Below are 22,922 nucleotides of genomic sequence, written 5' to 3' on the forward strand. Positions count from 1 at the left end.
AAAGCAGGAGATACAGGTTGATCCTTGGAAGATCCCCTGGAGAAGGAAACGGAAACCCACTCCAGTATTCTTGCTTGGAAAATCCCTTGGACAGGGGAGCCTGGCGGGCTACAGTCCATGGGGTCGCAAAGAGTCAGACACAACTGAGTAACTGAGCATCTACATACATACGCACACATCTTTTTAATTCAAAAAAAATTATTTGAAAAACATTAAGTACTTATTTAATTATTTAATATGTCTGGTTTCGAAAATGAAATATTCTGGCATACTTCTTACTTCTTTAAAAATGGTACTATTTGTTTCAATATTATATCCTACAGGATACTAAGAAAATGTACAATATGTCTTACTTTGAGAAACAATTATGTTCATATATGATTTCTTTACTTAAGAAACCTCAGTGAATGTTTTTAAATGAGTACATTTCATTCTGACAAAAAGTATGTATGTGACTACTTGACTTAAATTTCTTCACCGCTAACTAATTTAAGCAGATCAGCATTTTCTCTAAAATAAGCCTTCTCCAAAATAAGACTTCTTTGTAGGTCTGGAAAAGACTTTTAGACTCTGTTCATAGAATTGCTGGCATATTGGCTCACAGAAGTTAGCTAATGAAGAGAATGACCTTTGAAAACATTTATAACATTAATTCTTTTTGTTTCCCAATCTCCAAAATGGGTCTGACTTTTGAAGAAATTTGTTTGCAAGAAGCTCAATAGTTCATCTGCTGGAAAGAAAGAGCATCTTCTTATGTGGAACTAGCATTCTTCACATATATATATATTATATTCTGTCTTTTTAAATATATATTACTCCACTCAGAGTCTTGGGCATCTATATTATAAAAATAACAAGGCTAAAGATTACTGGTTTACTAGTTGTCCTTATTCTACAGTGAAAAATGACATCACTCCACATTCAAATCTACTTCTTAGAGTCAAAGCTACAGATTATTTTAATATGTGAATCCAAATGCAAGCACTTGTGCATGAAAAATAAAGCTAGCTACAGAATGAAACTTTTGAATGGAATACAGATGGTTACAATATAAAATTCATTTTCTCTAAAATTTTTCATAATTTAGCTTCTTCTAAAATATATAAAATCATCAATTGAAAAGCACTTTATTTATTTTCTATTACTGCATAGAAAATTACCACAAACCAAGTAGCTTAGAACAACACACTTCTTTTTTAAGTTAACAGCTTTGTGGGTTTTGTTAAGCTTAGGCATGGCATGGTTGGATCCTCTGTTCAGGTTCTCACAAGGTCATCATCAGAATTTCTGCCGGCCTACTTTCCTTTCTGGAGGTTTTGGGCAATAATATGCTTTCATGTTCATTCAGGCAATGAGCTGAATTCAATTCCTTTTGGTTCTAAGACTGAGGTCCCATTCCCCTCACTGACCGTCAGTTGGGGATCACTCTCAGTATCTAGAAGCCCCACAAGTTGCTATTAAGATCTTTAGGTCCATTTTTAAAGCCAGCAAAGGAGAAGCTATCATGTGTCAAATCTCTCCAGCTTTGAAATTTGACTTCCTTTGTCTCTGATCTAGATCATTGTCATAGGTCATCATCATCATGTCCTCTAAGGGTCAAGTCTCCTTTAGAAAGAGTTCATAAGAGTTCCTAAGATAGAAGAGGCAGAGGAACTGGAGATCAAACTGCCAACATCCGCTAGATCATCGAAAAAGCAAGAGAGTTCCAGAAAAAAAAATCTGTTTCTGCTTTATTGACTATGCCAAAGCCTTTGTGTGGATCACAATAAACTGTGGAAAATTCTGAAAGAGATGGGAATACCAGACTACCTGACCTGCCTCTTGAGAAATCTATATGCAGGTCAGGAAGCAACAGTTAGAACTGGACATGGAACAACAGACTGGTTCCAACTAAGAAAAGGAGTACGTCAAGGCTGTGTATTGTCACCCTGCTTATTTAACTTATATGCAGAGTAATCATGAGAAACACTGGACTGGAAGAAGCACAAGCTGGAATCAAGATTGCCGGGAGAAATATCAATAACCTCAGATATGCAGATGACACCACCCTTATGGCAGAAAGTGAAGAACTAAAGAACCTCTCGACGAAAGTGAAAGAGGAGAGTGAAAAAGTTGGCTTAAAGCTCAACATTCAGAAAACGAAGATCATGGCATCCAGTCCCATCACTTCATGGCAGATAGATGGGGAAACAGTGGAAACAGTGGCTGACTTTATTTTGGGGGGGCTCCAAAATCACTGCAGATGGTGATTGCAGCCATGAAATTAAAAGATGCTTACTCCTTGGAAGAAAAGTTATGACCAACCTAGAGAGCATATTAAAAAGCAGAGACATTATTTTGTCAACAAAGGTCCATCTAGTCAAGGTTATAGTTTTTCCAGTGGTCATGTATGGATGTGAGAGTTTGACTATAAAGAAAGCTGAGCACCAAAGAATTGATGCTTTTGAAGTGTGGTATTGGAGAAGACTCTCAAGAATCCCTTGGCCTGCAAGGAGATCCAACCAGTCCATCCTAAAGGAGATCAGTCCTGGAAGTTCACTGAAGGACTGATGTTGAAGCTGAAACTCCAATACTTTGGCCACCTGATGCAAACAGCTGACTCATTTGAAAAGACCCTGATGCTGGGAAAGATTGAGGGCAGGAGAAGAAGGGGATGACAGAGGATGAGATGGTTGGATGGCATTACCGACTCAGTGGACATGAGTTTGGGTGAACTCTGGCAGTTGGTGATGAACAGGGAGGCCTGGCACACTGCGGTTCATGGGGTCTCAAAGAGTCAGACATGACTGAGCGACTGAACTGAACTGAATTGAACATAAGATAGACCCAACTATTATTTGAGTTTGATGTCTCTCCCATTATGTTCTGGCTGCCCATGAGAATCAAGGGATATGAGTAGACATCTGTTTTACATTTAAGTAGCCATCTGTCAAACTTTCAGTAGAAAGAGAAAATCCCCCATGTGCTCTGACTGAAAGCCAAAACATTCTGTAGCAAGGAATTTCTAGAAGGGTTAATAGAGTCCCATCTCCAAAACTTTGTCAGTGATTCCAGTGATTTACAAAGAAAGGGACACCTGGCCCAATCTGAACTGATCAAGAAGACATTGAAAAGAATGTGAGCCCTGTGCTGGGTAACTAGATCCCTAGCAGCAGGTGACCAGGTGAAAGAGGTTGGTTATTCTAGATGGAAGGGATCACCTACCTATGGCCATGTAAGATGGGAAGGTGGTGTATTTATGAAATTACAGAAATGAGGATGGGTCCTTCACGGACATGGTTCTAATATGTGTGTAATGTAGTTCAGTCTCACACTACATGGAGGATGGATCTGGGCAAGATGCGGGCAAAGAGATGAGTTAAAACGGTGCTCCAGGGGTCTATGAGTAATATGACAAGCGCATGGGTAAAGGCAGGTCCTGTGCAAGAACATTGCAAGGCCCCACCCTGGCACGGGACCAGGTGGCTCCTAGGGCAGCCAAACTAAGACCAACTCGACAGTTCTCAGCCTGAGGACTGGATGAGAAACAAGCAGCTGTGAATGGCCAGAGGGCAGAAGTGGGCTATTAGCAAGAAGGATTTGGTCATGACCCTAAATAAAAGCCCGCCTCTATGTAAATCACATTCCTGACTCAGAACTGCATGGTTCTGGGGAATTAGGGAGAAGGTATGGAAACTTTCAAGTGGTAGGAGAGAGAAGAATCCAACAGTTTGGAAAGGTTGGACTGAAACCAGTGAGGAAAGCTGAGAGAGGAAGGTGATAAGGTACATAGAAAAGTCTGTGAAGAGTTTCAGACATCACAATGTTCCTACTTGCAGACTTACACCCTAGATACAAGGATGCAGAAGTTGCTTTGCTGCAACAATAGTTATCTCCAGATTCTCCAAATTCTCAGCACTCTCATTCAGGATTTATAATTTGATTGACTATTATAAAGTTGGCTGCTATGGAATTCCAACATGGCTCAGTGGTAAAGAATCCACCTGCCAAGGGGACATGTGGGTTCAATCCCTGGGATGGGAAGATCTAGAGAAGGAAATGGCAACACCCCAGTGTCCTTGCCTGAGAAATCCCTTGGACAGCGGAGTCTGGGAGGCTACAGTTCATGGTATCACAAAGAGTCGGCTGCTACTTAGTGCGTAAACAACAACAGCACAACCGAGCTGGCTGTTATAAATGCATACTAACATCTTTTCATTAAGTTTAAACTGCCAATGTCCCTACCAGGAAAGGGGCCTTAGGAATAAGATGGAGCAATTTCCTAAAACCAATAAAGGCAGAGGAGAACCAAACTATATTTATGTCACTTTTACCGTTTATGTAAAAAAAAAAAAATCTGAAAACAACTTTGATTTTGTTTAATTTCCTCTAAGAAACTCTCTTACGCCTCCCTAGTATCCCCAAGAAGTAGAAAACAACATCACAGATTTCTTTGCCTGTTCTCCTCTTTGAAAAATTGTTTACATTCTATTTCATTATTTTTAAACATTCCCTGTGATGTGCTAACTAGGTTAGTCTATCACCCTTAATAAAGACTTGAATTGTTAAAGGTGTATTTCTGAAGCTGAGCAAACAACTAGGTTATGATAAAAAAAAGAACAGTGGAATATTGGATTGCCTCCAGTGAAATATCAGTAAATTGCTTATATTATTCAAATGCTGATTCATACATTAGACATTTTCAAAATATAAAATAATGTAGCTTGAAGAAGACATATATTGCTATATATAGCTATATAGCAAGGAGAAATAATTAGATGTCATCTGTAATAAGCACTATTATTTAATATATATTTAATAAAGAATTATTGATTATGTATCACAGGCTGAGATAGGAATACAAGATACAGTATAAACGATCACAAGTTGTCATGGGGTAATTTTGCTGTCTACTTTGGTAGTTCACTGATGTATTCTGTTCATGAAATATTAGACCTCAGAAACATTATCAACCCAATCAAATCAAATGAAGGAGGAGAAAAGACTTTAGGAATTCAAAAGGTAATCTCATGGATGCAACATCTAAATGTAGCCAGTCCCTAATGGGAACTAACCTGGTCTCTGACTATCAGGAACCACAGTCTCTCTCTGTTGGATCACTCTGTATTACCGTAGATTCCTCCACCAGCACCCAATCCACATAGCAACCGTCTCCTAGCACAATCCATTAGGTGTCAGAGATTTGGGGTCACCTAGTTTACATTCTCAAGAGTGCAAGACTGATTTCTTACAGGCTGCTTACTGGATGAGTCACCCTTGGGTCAGATACCCATTTCTGATCCAATCAGCAGTTGGAAATTAAGACACAGGATACAGCATGGTCCCCCAGACCTGCTGATACCAAGGGCTAGTAGTGGGTGAAACAAAATGCAAGATGGAGAATATGCAAAAGTGTCACACAGAGATATCAGGAATATGAATGGAAATTGAACTGTGATGTTGGAGAAGACTCTTGAGAGTCCCTTGGACTGCAAGGAGATCCAACCAGTCCATCCTAAAGGAGATCAGTCCTGGGAGTTCATTAGAAGGACTGATGCTGAAGCTGAAACTCCAATACTTTGGCCACCTCATGAGAAGAGTTGACTCATTGGAAAAGACTCTGATGTTGGGAAAGATTGAAGGCGGGGGGAGAAGGGGACGACAGAGGATGAAATGGTTGAATGGCATCACTGACTTGATGGACATGAGTTTGAGTGAACTCCAGGAGTTGGTGATGGACAGGGAGGCCTGGCGTGCTGCTATTCATGGGGTCACAGAGAGTCAGACATGACTGAGCGACTGAACTGAACTGAACTGAATGGAAAAGGTGACCTGACCAGTAGTGAAACAATGGATTTCAAAACAAATGAAGATGCAGATGTCAATTTGACAGTGTTTATGGACCTGAAAATCCTGACAGACTTAGCTTCTCAGGTGATGCTCACCACTGAAAAAAGCTCCTCCGATATGTACTAACCCCTGTATTAAATTGAATACACACTTACAAATATTATTTTTCTCCACACTTTAACCTCAGCATCTTCAACCGGTCAACCTTCCGAAAACAATTTCAAGTGGACACAAATTACTTCTCCTTTTTCTTGTCTATCTTGCTTTAGTTAATTTGGATGTTCACACAAGTCTATGATGAGTTGAAGAGATCACAATGGATTTATATCTTCAGCTCTACATAGCTTAGGTACTCAGGTGCCAAACCAGATATCCTTTCACACACCCCAAATACAATTGAAAAGGATATTTCAGAGTAATTTAGTCTAACAACAAATGGTGCAATGATTTCCTTTGAAAGGTAATCATTGTTGAACAAAGAAAAGAACAATGTTAAAAGACTAATGGCAGGAGGCTCTAACAAGAAACATTCCAACTACAAATTAACCTTACAGTGATAGAATATTTTAGAGCAATGGATTCAAGGATGTTTTCATTCCTTGTGGCTGTAGTTGGTTAAGACTCTTAAACTCACGTTTCTGCTTCCTGGGCAGAGTGGCCATAGACCCCAAGACTAGGAATAGCTGCCCATTCCCATTTACGAAGGGGCCATGTGACTAGTTTTCAACAATGGACTGTGGGTGCAGTGATGTAACAATGCAGTTGAACAGAAGGAGAAAGAGTATGGCAGGGTTCTCAAGAGAGAAGATACCTCCTTGCAAATGTAGCATGTCAAAACCACAATATAGGACAACATGACAAGAAAGTACAATGCACTTTTAGAAATAAAAGTCATCTTATAGAGCTTTATTTATGTTTCTTTCACACACACGCTTCTATTTTTAAATATGGAAACATGGTCCTTAGGCAGATAATTTATTTTGTGGTCAAGTGACTAAGTTTTGTTTTTAAATATTTCATAATCTCATACCAACCCATAATTGAAGAATCATTCTATCTACGAAATGTTTTCACACACAGAAATTGCATGTGCCGTTGATGTGTGAGGAGCAATTTTATAATGTAGCATTGTATATTAGCAAACAAGGCAAGTTAGATCAAAACGTTCTCGCTTTCATTTCCGGAACCTGCAACTCTTGATCATTCAGGGAAAAAAAAGAACCAAACTGAGGGACTGTGACATATCATCTCCTCATTTCCAGCAAACTCACTAAATGCAAAGCCTCCTTTTTGTGTAAAATGACATGTACTTTGCATTCAGGGCAAGTGTGCATTTTGTGAAAAGAGATTCAAGCACGAATCACTTCGGACACCTTTTGAACATCTTAAATCAGGTCGGTTACGATTCCTTTCCAACATCTGGCTGAGTGTTCTAAAGCCACTGCCAGGCTTGTAAGGAAAAGATAAACACCACAGTTTCCTTCCACTGGCAATGCAAAGCCCAGCCCCGAGGAGCAGAGTGGCCAGTACCTGACGCTGCTCATGCTGCCCGTCTCCGATCCGAGCTTGCATCGCTCCAGTTGGCTGGCAACGATCTGGCGTTCTGCCTCCAGTTCTCGGGTCAGCCTTTCAAACTGTAATTCCTGAAATAAAAGCACCAAAAAGATAAATTCTATCAGCTATACAGAAAGTGGAAATCAGACCAAAAAGGCAGGATGGTCAAGGGGAAAATCACGCTTTTTTTTTTCAAGACCTCCAATTTGAGAAGCAGTTTGCTGATGTGGGCTTGAAGAAGGATGAGAATCTTAGACAGACCTGAGTTCATATCACAGTCCTGGAACCTGTCAGTCTCAGAGCCTTGAATGAGCTGTTCAGTTTTTCTAAGGATTAGTTTCATTACCTGTAAAATGGGTTGACAACACTTATTAGGTTGAGGTGAAGATTAAATGAGACACTAACCATGAAGAATAAGCCTGTGGTATGTCTTGCAAATGTCCAGTACCCAACAGATATTAATACTCCTGTCACAAAAAGTGAAACACATAATGAAGAAAGTATTTTTATATGATTTGGAGTATTGAGTTTAGTCCCCGCTGGCCATCTAGTTGTCTCAATATATGAATTTCATCTTGATATTACTTACATATTACAGATGAAGGAAAATAATGCCTTTAAAGCTTTATGTTTCATTCTTTACATTTCAGTAGAACAACAAGGACAATGATTCTAAATACAAAGGTCTAATTACATGGTGAGGAGAAGACAATGGCACCCCACTCCAGTACTCTTGCCTGGAAAATCCCATGGACAGAGGAGCCTGGTAGGCTGCAGTCCATGGGGTTGCTAAGAGTAGGACATGACTGAGTGACTTCACTTTCACTTCTCACTTTCATGCATTAGAGAAGGAAATGGCAACCCACTCCAGTGTTCTTGCCTGGAGAATCCCAGGGACGGGGGAGCCTGGTGGGCTGCCGTCCATGGGGTTGCACAGAGTCAGACACGACTGAAGTGACTTAGCAGCAGTAGCAATTATGTGGTGAACTATGAAGTGAATAACCTTTGCAGTACTTGATACATCACCTTATAAAACAGTCTACAGAATCAAGGAAGAACGTTTCTATAATGCTACCTAAAACCCACTGTGCAAAGATTACTTTTAATGAAAAATGCTTCATTCAGTACATTAAGGATTTTGACTGTTTCAACTACAGGACTCTTATATCATATTTTAATCTTTATGTTTTATTTTTCTATATACTTCAGTTTTTTAATAAACATAATTATAGCAAAGTACTTATTTTATCTAAAAAAAATCAGAAAAGGTTTTTACAATATCACAATTAACTTCTTTTAAAAAACAAATTATTTGCACATTTGTGTTTTGGGGATGGGAAAACTTCTAAGAATGCTGAAAAATACTGAAAAACAGGGTGGGGGTCAATTTGGGAGAACTAAAACTCCCAGCATTACAGGCCTTTGTCTTCCCAGAAAAGAAGAGTTCATTTTATTTGCTACCATGGGATGCTCTAGAGTGAAATCTTTAAAAAGTAGGACCTGATGTGTCCTCTAAATATCTTAAAAATACCCTTGCTCTTTTCCACAAGAATGGATTTATTTGTTTCATCTTCATTTTATTTGTCTTTACTTTGGTAATGCAATGGCAATGGTTTCCTTATTTTTTTAGTAGTTTACACTTTTTCCCACAATCCTACTTTTAAATCCCCTACCTGAATAGTGGGGGCTTCCCAGGTAGCTCAGTGGTAAAGAATTCACCTGCAGGAGATGTGGGTTCAGTCCCTCAGTCTGGACTATCCCCTGGAGAAGGAAATGGCAAACCACTCTAGTATTCTTGCCTGGAAAATTCCATTGACCAGGGAGCTTGGTAGGCTCTATATAGTCCATGGGGTCACAAAAGAGTCAGACAAGACTTAGGGACTAAACAGCAACTTCTATGGTGACCCTCCCCTTCTCCTTTTCCCCACAATTACCCAATATTTGAAAATATTTTCTCCCATTTTGAGAGTTGATTTTGTTTTGTTCATGGTTTCTTTTGCTGTGCAAAAGCTTTTAAATTAAATTAGTTCTCATTTGTTTATTATTGTTTTTATTACTACAGGAGGTGGATTAAAAATGAGCTTGCTGTGATTTATATCAAAGAATATTCTATATTTACCTGTAAGAGATTTAATAATATCCTGTTCTACATTTAGGTCTTTGATCTGTTTTGAGTTTATTTTGGTGTATGGTGTTAGGGAGTGTTCTAATTTCATTCTTTTACACGTAGCTGTCCAGTTTTCCCAGCACCACTTACTGTCTTTTCTTGACTGTATATTCTTCACTCCCTTGTCATAGGCTAGGTGACCATAAGTGTGTGGGGTTATCTCTGGGCTTTCTATCCTATTTCACTCGTCTATATTTCTTCTTGTTGTGCCAGTGCCATACTGTCTTGTTAACCGTAGCTTTGTAGTATAGTCTGAAATCAGGACATCCGATTCCTCCAGTTCCTTTCATTTTTCTTTCTCAAAACTGCTTTGTCTATTCAGTGTCTTCTGTGTTTCCATACAAATTTTACAATATTTTTGTTCCAGTTCAATGAAAAATGTCATTGGTAATTTGATAGATATTGCATTGAGTCAGTAGATTGCTTTGGGTAGTACAGTCATTTTTACAGTATTGACTCTTCCAATCCAAAACCAGGGTGTATCACCATCTGTATGTGTCATTGATTTCTTTCATCAGCATCTTACAGTTTTCTAAGTACACATCTTTTGCCCCCTTCAGGAGGTTTATTCTGAGATATTTTATTCTTTTCATTGTGATGGTAAATGGAATTGTTTCCTTAATTTCTGTTTCTAATCTCTTGTTGTTAGTGGATAGAAATGCAAGACATTTCTGTGCATTAATTTTGTACCTCACAACTTCACCAGATTTATTGATGAACTCTAGTAATTTTCAGCAGCATTTTCATGATTTTCTATGTATAATATTACATCATCTACAAACAGTGACAGTTTTACTTCTTTCCAATTTGGACTCCTTTTATTTCTTTTTATTCTCTGATTGCCGTGTCTAGGATTTCCAAAAGTATAATGAATTATGGTACTAAGTATAATAAATTATGGTACTAAGATTACATCCTTGTAATCTTAGAGGAAATGCTTTCAATTTTTCATCATTGAGAATGATGTTTGCAGTATATCTATCATATATAGCTTTTATTATGTTGCACTAGGTGCCCACTCTGTGCCCACTTTCTGGAGAGTTTTATAAAAAATGGGTCTCAAGTTTTGACAAAAGTTTTTTCTGCATCTATTGAGATGATACTATGATTTTGATTCATCAGTTTTTTTTTAATATGGTTTGTCACATTGACTGTGGCATATATCAAATAATCCTTGCATCCTTGGGATAAATCCTACTGGATCATGGTGTTATGATCCTTTTAATGTGTTGTTGGATTCTGTTTGCTAGTATTTTGTTGAGGATTTTTATGTCTATGTTCATCAGTGATAATGGCCTATAATTTTCTTTTTGCTATATCTTTGCTTTTGGTATCAGAGTAACTCTGGCCTCATAGAATGAGTTTGGAAGTGTTCCTTCCTCTGTGATTTAGAGGAAGAATTTGAGAAGATATGTGTTAGCGCCTCTCTAAATTTTTAATAGAATTTGCCTGTGATGCCATTTGATCTTGGACTTTGTTGAAAGGTCTTTAATCACAGTTTCATTACTTGTGATTGGTTGGTTCACATTTTTATTTCTTCCTCGTTCAGTCTTGGACAGCTGTACTTTTCTAAGAATTTGTCCATTTCTTCCAGGTTGTCCATTTTATTGGCATGTAGTTGCTTGTAGTAGTTGCTTATGAGCCTCTTATTTCTGTGGTGTCAGTTGTAACTTCTCTTTCATTTATAATTTTATTGTCTGAGTCCTCACTCTTGTTTTTCTTGATGAGTCTCTAATACAGCAAGACAATCTGAATCAGGATTTATAAACCTTCTTGGGTTTCTAATAAACACTAATCTTGGATGTGCTTGCTGAAGACTGTGACCTCACTACTCATATACTTTTTCACACCATTTTTATGGGTGGAGGGTATTAGGAGACTTTGTTTCATGCAAGCTGCCTTCCAAACATATAGTCACAATATCCAGTGCTCTTCATCTGTATAGATTTATTTCCATCTGGTATCATTTTTCTTCTGTCAGAAAGACTTCTTCTAATATTTCTTGTAATGTGGTTCCTTCAGTAATTATTTCTGATTTACTGCCTAATAGTTTTCATTTTGCCCTCATCTTTGAAAGACAGGTCTGTTTCACTGTCTTCTCTTGCACTTAGTGTTTCTAACAAAACAATGCAAAACTATGGTATTTCCTACCTTCATGTCTTTGAATGTAGTGTGTCTTTTTTGTTCTGACTCCATTTGAGATTTTTCTCTTTACCACCAGTGTTGGATAACTCCTTATAAAGTTCTTTGCAAGTAGCTTTCTTTGGGTTTCCTATACTTGGGGTTCATTTGGTTTCTTGGATCTGTGAATTTATAGTTTCTATCAAATGTGGAAAATTTTCAGCCATTAACTCTTCAAAAAAAAAATTTTTTTTTTTTACCCACTATGTGCTATTTTGTTGACTAAAATTAACTGTACATTAGGCCATTTGGAATGGTCCCACGGTTATGGATTCCTTTTTCCACTTTTAAAAGTTTTTTTTTTTCTTCCTTTGTGTTTCACATTGTTCAGTTTTATTGGTGTTTTCAAGTTAACTGATCCCTTCTTCTGTGATGTCTAATCTACCATCAGTCCCATAGAGTATATTTTTAATCTTAGACACTAATGAATTAAATATATTTAGAACTTTAATTTGGGTATATTTCTTATATCTTCCATATCCCGATTATGAACATATGGAATACACACATAAAAAATATTTTATTATCCTGATTTGCTAATTCTAGCATCTGTGTCAGTTTCAACTGATTGATTTTTGTCCTCAGCATGGGCCCCATTTTCACTTCTCTGCACATGTGATCTGTGATGGAACATAATACATTTTGAATTTTACCCTGTTGTGTTTTGGGCATCTTCATATTCCTGCAATGGCTTAAGCTCTGTTCTGGGACACAGTGAAGCTACTTGGAACTAATTTCATACATCTGAGTCTGGTATTTAAGACTTGTTAAGGAAACAGAGCATCATTTAGTCCAGAGTTAATTACTCTACCCTACCTAGGCAGACCTTTCTGTGTACTCAATGGTCTGTGAATTATGAGATTTCCCAGCTTGGCTGGAGGGTGTAAGCACATATTCTTGGTCCCAGTGTGAGCACCAGGTACTATTTCCGACCATCCTTTCAGGTTAGTTCTTCCCCTCCTCTCTGGTGGTTCCCGCACGTACACAGGCTTCTCAGTTTTCTGCTGCATAGTTGAAGGGGACCCTCAACGGATCTCAAGGATTTTCTTTCTGTGTAGGAATCACCTTTTTTCCTATTTTCCCTGCAAATTCCAGCCACCTTTACTACTTAGACACTCAGTACCTTCTCCCCAGCTCAGAGAGTCCTCAGGGCTCTGCCTGGGTCCCCCTTTCTCCACTGCTGCAGGGAAATTCTCTCAAGGCAGTAAGCCAGGGCAATTGTAAGGCTCACCACATTTGCTTTTGTCTCTTAGGAATCTTTTTTTTTTTTTTTTTTTTAACTGAAGTCCTAGGTGGCTCAAATGGTAAAGAATCTGCCTACAATGCGGGAGACCTGGGTTTGATCCTGGGGTTGGGAAGATACCCTGGAGGAGGGGACAGCAACTCACTCGAGTATCCTTGCCTGGAGAATTACATGGACAGAGGAGCCTGGTGAGCTACACCCCATGGGGTCACAAAGAGTCAGACACAACTGAGCCACTAAGCACACACACGTATTGTATTGACAGGAAATAGTACATACCATGTATTTGCCATTCTTGTGTAAGTAATAAAACTCGACTATTACATGTTATAAGGAGTACATGGCAACCCACTCCAGTATTCTTGCCTGGAGAATCCCCATGGATGGAGGATCCTGGTGGGCTACAGTCCATGGGGTTGCAAAGAGTCAGACATGACTGAGCAACTAAGTACATAATCAATTTACAATATTGTGTTAGGTTCAAGTTCTTAGCAAAATGATTTATATATATATACACACATATGTATATAAATATATATATATATACACACACACAAACACAATCTATGGATATAGATATAATGTATCTATATCCTCCTGACCCAGGAACTTGTGTCTCTTGCATTGGTAGGATGATTCTTAATCACTATGCCAGTGCCACCTGGGATGCCTTATACATAATCTATATATATAATGCACACATGCACGCACGCACACACACACACACACATATATAGGTTTTTGTAACATACACACAATGCATTTTTGAGAAATAAAAGTTGTCTTATAGAGTTTTATTTCTTTCACACATACACTCACACATTCATAACCATACACACTATAATATATAAAATAATTAACCAACAATGACCTACTGCACAGGCAACTATATTCAATATTTTGTAATAATGTACAAGGGAAAATAATCTGAAAAAGAATATACATATATATCTAATATACTCCAATAATTTTTTTTTAAAGAATCACTGTCCTTCACTGCCTAAAGTTCAGTGTTTTGAAAACTGGTTTTCCTAATTTTTTTGTACATATATATTTTTTGTTGTTGTTTTACGTGGGAAGGTATTTCTAGGCACTGTTATTTTCTTAGCTGAAAGGTTTTTAAGAATTAACTATTATTCCTTCATGCATGATTTGTAAATGCTTTTTTCCTATTGTGTTAAAAATTCATATTAAACATATTACTAAACAGCTAAATAGTTAAGTTTTTACCCATTTTCTTAAATATTGCTCACTACTACATTATTAAAAATAGAGCTAATTTTGGGTTACTTTTTCCTTTTGACTGCATGACTTTTTAATTGAAATGGCATTTCCTCCATTTAGGAAATTGAATCAATTCATTGCCTTTTAAAAGATGTCCTGCCCATAAATGTTTATTTTGTCATTGCATATGTGAAACAAGAAATTAAGTGAATTTTCCTTCTGTGTTTTTCTATGGAATATATACTATATATCAAGATCTTCAAGGAAGGAGGAGGTTTCTCTTCTGCACCTAAAATTCTATATTTTATTATTAAATTAAGATAAAATAATAATAAAATTGGAGGAAAAATATTCATTGAGGACTTACTACTGATTGCATTACTAGTCAGCATATAAGGAGGAAACATCTCCTGCTGAGTTGCCATTGTATATCATATCTAGGACAGTCCTGGGACATCATAGGTTCTCAATAAATATCTTATTAAATAAATGTATCTGCACTGAGCTAAGTGCTTTACATGTATTGCCTTGTATAGGGGGAAAGGGAAAGTGAGTCATTCAGTTGTGTATGACTCTTTGCGACCCCATGGACCACACAGTCTATGGAATTCTCCAGGTCAGAATACTGGAGTGGGTAGCTGTTCCCTTCTCCAGGGGATCTTCCTAACCCAGGGATGGAACCCAGGTCTCCCACATTGCAGGTGTATTCTTTACCAGCTGAGCCACCAGGAAAGACCAGCAATACTGGAGTGGGTAGCCTATCCCTTCTCCAGGGGATCTTCCCAACCCAGGAATCAAATCAGGGTGCCCTGCATTGCAGGCAGATTCTTTACCAGCTGAGCTACCAGGGAAGCCCTTGTATAAATATGACAAAACTGCTCTTTCTTAGGTTCTGTTTTTCTTTCTTCCTTTGCAAAAACACTGAGATAATTAAGATCAAAGGATTAGCCTTGCCCAGGAAAGAAATTCTTCTTTCAAAAGTAGGAAAGAGAATGAGATCAAAGATGATGTTTTAGGAGATCTGGATATAGAGAAGAGACAAGTTGAATGGAATAATTAATATTGGATGGTCTAAATATTCCCAGTACTGTCAATTATTTTGTTTCAGAGACCACAGCCATCTATTAATGTAGAGAAGACATATGATGTCAGTATAAACTATGAGGTTCATTAACTTTCACATTTACTCATCATTTAAACAGTTTTTATTTGTATAAACTTTAGAGATTGGGTTCCGAAATGCCTTACTTCATTGCCACTTATTTTATAGTCATTTCTACTTTATCCCAACCCAAGCACCTAAGGAAGGGCTGTTTTTGCCACAGCATATGGTTGGGGATGGAAACCCTCAATGGAACTGGTCCTACTGTAGTTTTATGCTTGGAACTGAAAACTGACCTTAGAATTGGTAACTAGAAGAGCTACAGCTAAGGAGCTCTCAAACTTGGAGCACTCCTATGGTCTACAGGCATCTACAGTATCCTCCAGGGCATGACCACCCCGTGAAGGAGCTTCTATTCCAGTGTGAGGTACTCACCTTGTGATGGAAAGATAACCTTTCCCAGTTTTAACTCACTTTGATATCTGGAGGGAGAACAGACCTCCCAGGACTGAATATTTCCTGGTATTAGATACTTTGAGATAAAAGAGCATTCAAGAGAGGGACATTGCTAATAAGGCCTGGTGGGTATCCTAACGGGAAAAATAAATGTAGATATAATCAGTGAAATGTGTAATATTGGTTGTAAGTGAATAATGTGAGATTAAGTTAATTCAGTGAAGGTGAGACTGTAAAGAGATATGAAAAGGACAGTGAAGAAAGCTCTTTGAAGGTTATCTGGATTTGAAGGGTAGAGAAACAAGAGATACCAGCCCAAAAAAAAAAAAAAAATACAAGAGTAACGAGGCCAGTAAGATGGCCTTCTCCTGGGCAGTTTCAGGGGAGAAGTGGTGATATAAATTGGGCTATAAACGATGATATACCAAAAACACAGGAGACAGAAGCAAAAACAGACAAGTAGGACTAAATCAAATGAAAAAGTTGCTTTTCCTTTCAGCAGAGGAAATAGCCAAGAGAATGAAAAGGCAATCTACAGGATGGTAGAAAATATTTAAAGGGCTTAATTTATAAAATAAATAAGGAACTCATACAACTCAATAGTTAAAAAAAGAAAAGAAACCAGTTAGAAAATGGGTAAAGCACTTGAAAAGCTGTTTCTCCAAGGAAGACACACAAATGGCTAACAGGTATATATTAAAAAAAAAAAGCAATGCAACATCACTACTGTCAAGGAAATACAAATCAAAACCACAGTATGATATTATCTAATAATATGGTGGGATGGTGAGTATCAAAGGGCAAAAGATACCAAGTACTAGCAAGGATTTAGAGAAACTGAACACTGTTGATAGAAATGTACAATGGTATGGAGGTTCCTTAAAAAAGCCGAAAACAGAACTACCATATGATCTGGCAATCCCACTCCTGGGTAAACATCCAAAATAAATGAAATTAGGATCTTAGGGAGATACCAGGATTCCCATGTTCATTGCAGCATCAGTCACAGTAGCCAAGATAGGGAAGTAACTCTAATGTTTGAGACAAATGGATAAGGAAAATGTGGCATACGCATGTAAGGCAACATTACTCGGCCGTGAAAGACTTGGTTGATCAATCAAGTCCAACTCTTTGCAGCCTCATAGACTGTAGCCCTCCAGGCTCCTCTGTCCACAGATTTCTGCAGGCAAGAATACTGGAGTGGGTTGCCATTTCCTTCTCCAGAGGATCTTTCCCACCCAGGGATCAAACCTGAGTCTCCAGCATTACAGGCAGATTCTTTACTATCTGAGCTACCAAGGAAGACCTTAGAAAAGAAAAAAGTTATACTATTTGTGACAACATGGACGAACCTGAAATAAGTCAGTTACAGAAAGAAAAAAAAATTATATGATTCCACTTACATAAGGTATCTAAAATAGTCAAACTTACAGAAGCAGAAAATAGAATGGTGGTTGCCAGGGCCTAGGGAGTGGGGTAAATGGGAAGTTGTTCAAGGGTATAACGTCTCAGTTATAGAAGCTGAACAAGTCTTGAGAGTGCCTATATTTAACAATAGTGTTAAAATTAACTTAAAACTTTGTTAATAGAGCATATCTCATTTTTCGTGTTTCTATCACCCCTTCCCCCCATAAAAGGCAAAGAGACACAAGGACACTTTTTGAGGTGATGATATGTTTATATGCTTATTACTTGGAAATGGTAACCCACTCCAGTATTCTTGCCTGGAAAATCCCATGGACGGAGGAACCTGGTTAGGCTATAGTCCATGGGGTCGAAAAGAGTCGGACATGACTGAGCAACTTCACTTTTACTTTCGCTTTTATTGTAGTGATGGTATCCTGGGTGTATGTATATGTCCAAACTCATCAAATCATATACATTAATATATGCATTTAAAGATGTAAATACTCTAAATTCTTTGTAAAATAATTATAGTAAATAAAAGTTCTAAAAAAACCAAAATGTGATTTAGAAACTGTCCAGGGGAATTAGGATTTCATGGGAATTAAGAACAGTTGGGAAGATCCCCTGGAGAAGGAAATGGCAATCCACTCCAGTGTTCTTGCCTGGAGAATCCCATGGAGAGAGGAGCCTGGCGGGCTGCAGTCCATGGGGTCACAAAGAGTTGGACACGACTGAGCGACTTCACCACACACACAGGTGATCACTGCAGCACTGTCTGCAACAGCCAAGACACAGAATCAAACTACGTGACCATTGACAGATGAATGGACAAAGATGTGCTGTATATAGAAACATATATATATGCATATTATAAGAATACATACCATGAAATACTACTATCCATAAAAAACAATGAAATAATGCTATCTGCAGCAATATTTATAGACCTAGAGATTATCATACTGAGTGAAATCAGACAGATACATACAACACCACTTATATGTGAAGCCTAAATAACTGTTACAAATGAACTTGTATTTGCAAAATAGAAACAGACTCACATACACACAAAACAAATTTATGGTTACTAAAGAGGAAGGGCTGGGCAAAGGGAGGGATAAATTAGGAGTCTGGGATTAACAGATACAAACTACTATGTATAAAATAGATAATCAACAAAGACCTATTGTACACAAGGAACTGTCATAACCTATAATGGAAAAGAATCTGACAAAGTATAAATATATACACATGTATATGTATAACTGGGCTTCCCGGATGGCTCAGTGGGTAAAGAATCCACCTGCAATGCAGGAAAGGGCAGGAGATTCAGTTTCAATCCCTGTGTCAAGAAGATCCCTTGGAAAAGGGAATAACAACCTACTCTGATGGACAGGGAGGCCTGGCATGCTGCAATTCATGGGGTCACAAAGAGTCGGACATGATTGAGTGAATGAACTGAACTGAACTGAACTTGTGTTCTTGCCTAGAGAATCCCATGGACAGAGGAACCTAATTGGCTATAGTCCATAGGGCCTCAAAGAGTCAGACATGACTGGAGTGACTGAGCACAGCGTATGTGTAACTAAATCCCTTTGCTGTACACTTGAAACTATCACAACATTGTAACACATCTATACTTCCCCTGCAAAAAGTCTGATGGGTGGATTAGAGGGCATCCTATGACGAAAAAGCAAGTATTGTCAGAGAACCTTAACCTCCCTAGCAGGTGGAAATTATCTTGTTTTGGAGATCATAAACTTTATAGAGGAGTGGATGTATGAAAGCAAAGTCCATTAAAATGTGTTAAGAGTAAGATTTAAATGATTCTCTCTCCTGGAATAGAATAGCACGTGTTGAGTCATATACTATATTAGGATTCTTATAAGAAAAATTATCACATAGTTTTATAACTTTTTCCTAAAGAGCCTGAATTAATAATTCATTTAACTTAATTAAATAGAGTTTATTAAACACTTTTAAATGGATAAAAACATGTAACGTCCCTTGAGGGGCTTAGCTAATTCAGCCTCAAAAGTGAAATCAGAAAACACTTACACACAGTTTCATTAATTCCTTCAATAAATATTTTATCTATTGTGGCACACTTTCAGTTAGGATCCTACAAGTGAGGTTTGAAACCATGGAAAAATTTAGACTGAACAGAGCGTTAAGCAAAACGACATTTGTCAGGTTTTATTCCTGGAAAAGAGATTGGACAGAAATGGAGAACAGAGAAGATGGATGAGATGCTGAATGGTGTAAAACAAAGGTGTTTCCCACTGTTGATTCTGAGTATTCATTGGAAGTTCTGATGCTGAAGCTGAAGCTCTACTCCTTTGGCCACTTGATGTGAAGAGCTGACTCATTGGAAAAGACCCTGATGCTGTGAAAGACTGAAGCCAGGAAGAGAAGGAGATGACAGAGGATGAGATGGTTGGATGGCATCACTGACTCAATGGACATGAGTTTGAGCAAGCTCTGGGAGGTAGTGGAGAACAGAGGAGCCTGCCATGCCATAGTCCATGGGGTCTCAAACAGTCGGACATGACTTGGCGACTAAACAGCCACACAGCAACAACAGTGTTGATGTGATTGCTGAAATCCAAGGACTTACGATGCAAACCAACTGTGCTGAAGGGAGAAGGGGAAATTGAAACAATCCCAAGGCTACTTATGTGGACAATACATGCTCAGGCATCCAGGCTTCTTTATCAACACCCCCTCCAGTAGGAGAAAACAATATTGAGGATCAGACCCACTGACACACAATGGGAGTCCCATTGTGCAAAGTGCAGGTGCCAAGTGTTCATGTTTGCTAACGAACGGCGGTGGGAATGAGCATGGAGAGCTGTGAGGGGCACGGGCTTTGATCCATGCAACTGCCGCAGTGGAGGCTCCAGGGCACTCCTCACTGAGTCCGCAAGGAAAGCTTGCCCCTCCTGAACCAAGTGAGACGAGGAGGGAAAACCGAGCAATGAGCCACAGAAGGTGCTAGTCCTGTGAGGAAGACTGGAAGCCTGAAGTCTGATACCTCTAGATGCGGTCAACTTTCCTGCTGCCTCCTACTTCTTCAGTTTGGGTCCAGACCTGGTCTTATGTTGAGAGAATTCCTGGGTCAGCAATAAAGTTAGCAATCATTTCCAGGCCTGGGGCCTTTATAGGAGCATGCTCTAAAGGAATCATCCTTCCTGGGGACTGATGCTCTGCCTCTACATTCCATCTTGGTGCCTGCTGTGGGCTTTGCTGGATGATCTCTTGGCTCATCCAATGAGCCCTTCAACCAATAGAGATCTCTGCTCTCCCCTCATCTCTTCCATCCTCTCCATCCAAGACTAACACCCATTGCCTAATATCTCTCTGCCTCTTGTTGGAGTCTCAGCACATTGCCTCTTTCATCCAGAGGCTCAAGATGCCCTGCATATTTCACTCCCCATGTCTTGCCATCTTTTCTGCATATGAGACCTGGTTTTTAGAAGCACTGATATCAACACAATCATATCAGTTTTATGTAAAAGAAGATAATGGAAGATCACTGCTATTTCTTTCCTTTTAAATTTATTTATTTTGGGGGTGTGCTGGGTCTTGGTTGCAACACACGCTTTTTTCTGGTTGTGCTGAGAAGGGGCTACTGTCGAGTTGCGGTGCATGGACTTCTCATCGTGGTGACTTATCTTGTTGTGAGGCACTCGCTCTAGAGTGCGTGGGCTTCAGCAGATGTGTTGTGGGCTCAGGAGTTGTGGCTCCCAGGCTCTAGAGCACAGGCTCACTAGTTGCGGTGCATGGGATTAGTTGCTCTGGGGCATGCGGAATCTTCCCAGATCAGGGACCGAACCTGTGTCTCCTGCACTGGCAGGCAGATTCTTCACCACTGAGCCACCAGGGAAGCCCTCACTGCTATTTGTTCTCAGGCTCTTAGATTCCATGTTTTCAGGACATGTATATAGTGACTCTGCTTGCAATAGTGGAGCAAAATGACTGTTCATGTGTTTTGAAATATTAGAGAGGAATTATAGTCATTATCATCTTATATTGTTATCCTCAGATATTCCCCTCAGAGAGGATCAGAGTCTAGGAAGTTTTCTCTGTTCTCTGGCTGGAATCTCTGCAAGAAAGATGAAAGATGAGTTTTCCACCGTGTAGATGAATTTTTGCTCCCTGATGCCCTCATCTCTGCATCCATCAAGGATTCATGTTATCAAGCGATCCTGGGTGACCTTTTTTCTTGCATCACTTTTAATTCCCCTTTCACATGAATAAGTTGATGTCATAGCCACAAACTCTGGGTGATGCTAATTTCATCGCACCGAGACAAGTTCCGAAGCCAAATCTGAAGGGAAGGTGGAACAGATGACAGGGTAATAATAGGAAGCTTACAACAAAGCATCCAATAAGTCTGGGAAGAACAAGTCTTGATGTCAAGATGGAATGGAACAAATCAATGTCAACTGTAAAGCTATGTAAACCTCATCGACAAGTCAAAAACTATGGCAAAGAGCTGTCCTTGAAAGTTTACAAAACTGAAAGATTAGTGTTTTAAAGAACCATGGTGTCACCCTGGGTCACCTAGCAGGAAAGTGAATCAGTGCCCCAAAGTGGAATCATAGGCACCTTTCCAGAAGTTTCAATAAAATAAAATATAACAAACACCTCTCTCTGACCAACTCCGGTCTGTAAAATTTCATCAGTTCTAACCAATGTGTTGATATCCAAATAAAGTTTGTTTATCAGAGTGTGTGCTCATTTGCTCAGTCGTGTCTGACTCTTTGAGATCCCATGGACTGCAGCCCACCAGACTCTTCTGTCCACGGGATTTCCCAGGCAAGAATTCTGGAGAGGGTTGCCATTTCCTCCTCAGGGGAATCTTCCTGACTCAGGGACAGAACTCAAGACTCTTGTGTCTCCTGCACTGGCAGGCAGATTCTTTACTACTGCACCACCTGGGAATTTACTTATTTCCTCTAACTGGCAGTATTCCATGAAATAAAGAAGGGGATATTTCTTGGGAGTTTAAGATGATATAAGAATCCATTAAGTTGGATACCAAGTTTAGTGATAATATTGCATGGGTGACCCCTACCTACATCACAATAATTTCTGAACTTTTTTAATGCCTGGTAATAACTCAGAGCTACAAAATAAATCTTTACTGGTAATGGGGCCCTGATGTACATTTTGAAAATTGCCTACTAGTGATTGTTATGCCTATACCTACTTGGAAATAACTTTTCTTTATGTCACAGCTCACAGTAATGACAATCAATACTTTAAGTGTTTACTTACCATATATCATACTCTACCAAATGCTTTACAAGCATTAACTTATTTATTCCTCACATTTGACTCCATAAGGTAGGCACTTTATTTTCTAAGACATCTTAAATTTAAGGATGCTAACTAGCTTCCCCAAAGATTAACTGGGACTAGAACTAAAAGTCTGTCTTAAATTAAATGTTCAGAACCCCACTGCAAGAGTTTTCAAGAGAAAACTCTTGAGCATTTATTTGTATTGTTTTAATGGAGGTTATAGAACTAGGAACTATACCATCAAAATAAAAACACAAATCTCATTAATGTGGAATGCCTCCAGCTCATTTGTTCTAGTTTTTCTTGCCTTCCCAGATATAAAATATTGAAATTATTATGTCCAACCACAGACAGAATTATTCTCAGTGCACCGTCCAAGTTCACACTACCACTGAAATATTTCCTTCTAAGAATGGCCCTTAACTTTTGCCACTGCCAAAGTCAGATATACT

The 22,922-nt window shown here is 38.8% G+C and overlaps 1 protein-coding gene across 1 annotated transcript in view; it reads right to left on the minus strand.

Moving 5' to 3' along the window:
- CTNND2 (catenin delta 2) overlaps positions 1–22,922 on the minus strand; it is a 1,103,557-nt gene that overhangs the window by 689,808 nt on the left and 390,827 nt on the right. The window contains exon 3 of the mRNA XM_040262515.1: positions 7,360–7,472. Coding sequence (XP_040118449.1) covers positions 7,360–7,472 — 113 coding nt within the window. The remainder of the gene's footprint in view (positions 1–7,359; positions 7,473–22,922) is intronic.

This window comes from Oryx dammah, unplaced genomic scaffold, assembly GCF_014754425.2.
Source record: "Oryx dammah isolate SB20612 unplaced genomic scaffold, SCBI_Odam_1.1 HiC_scaffold_20, whole genome shotgun sequence".
Lineage (NCBI taxonomy): Eukaryota > Metazoa > Chordata > Mammalia > Artiodactyla > Bovidae > Oryx > Oryx dammah.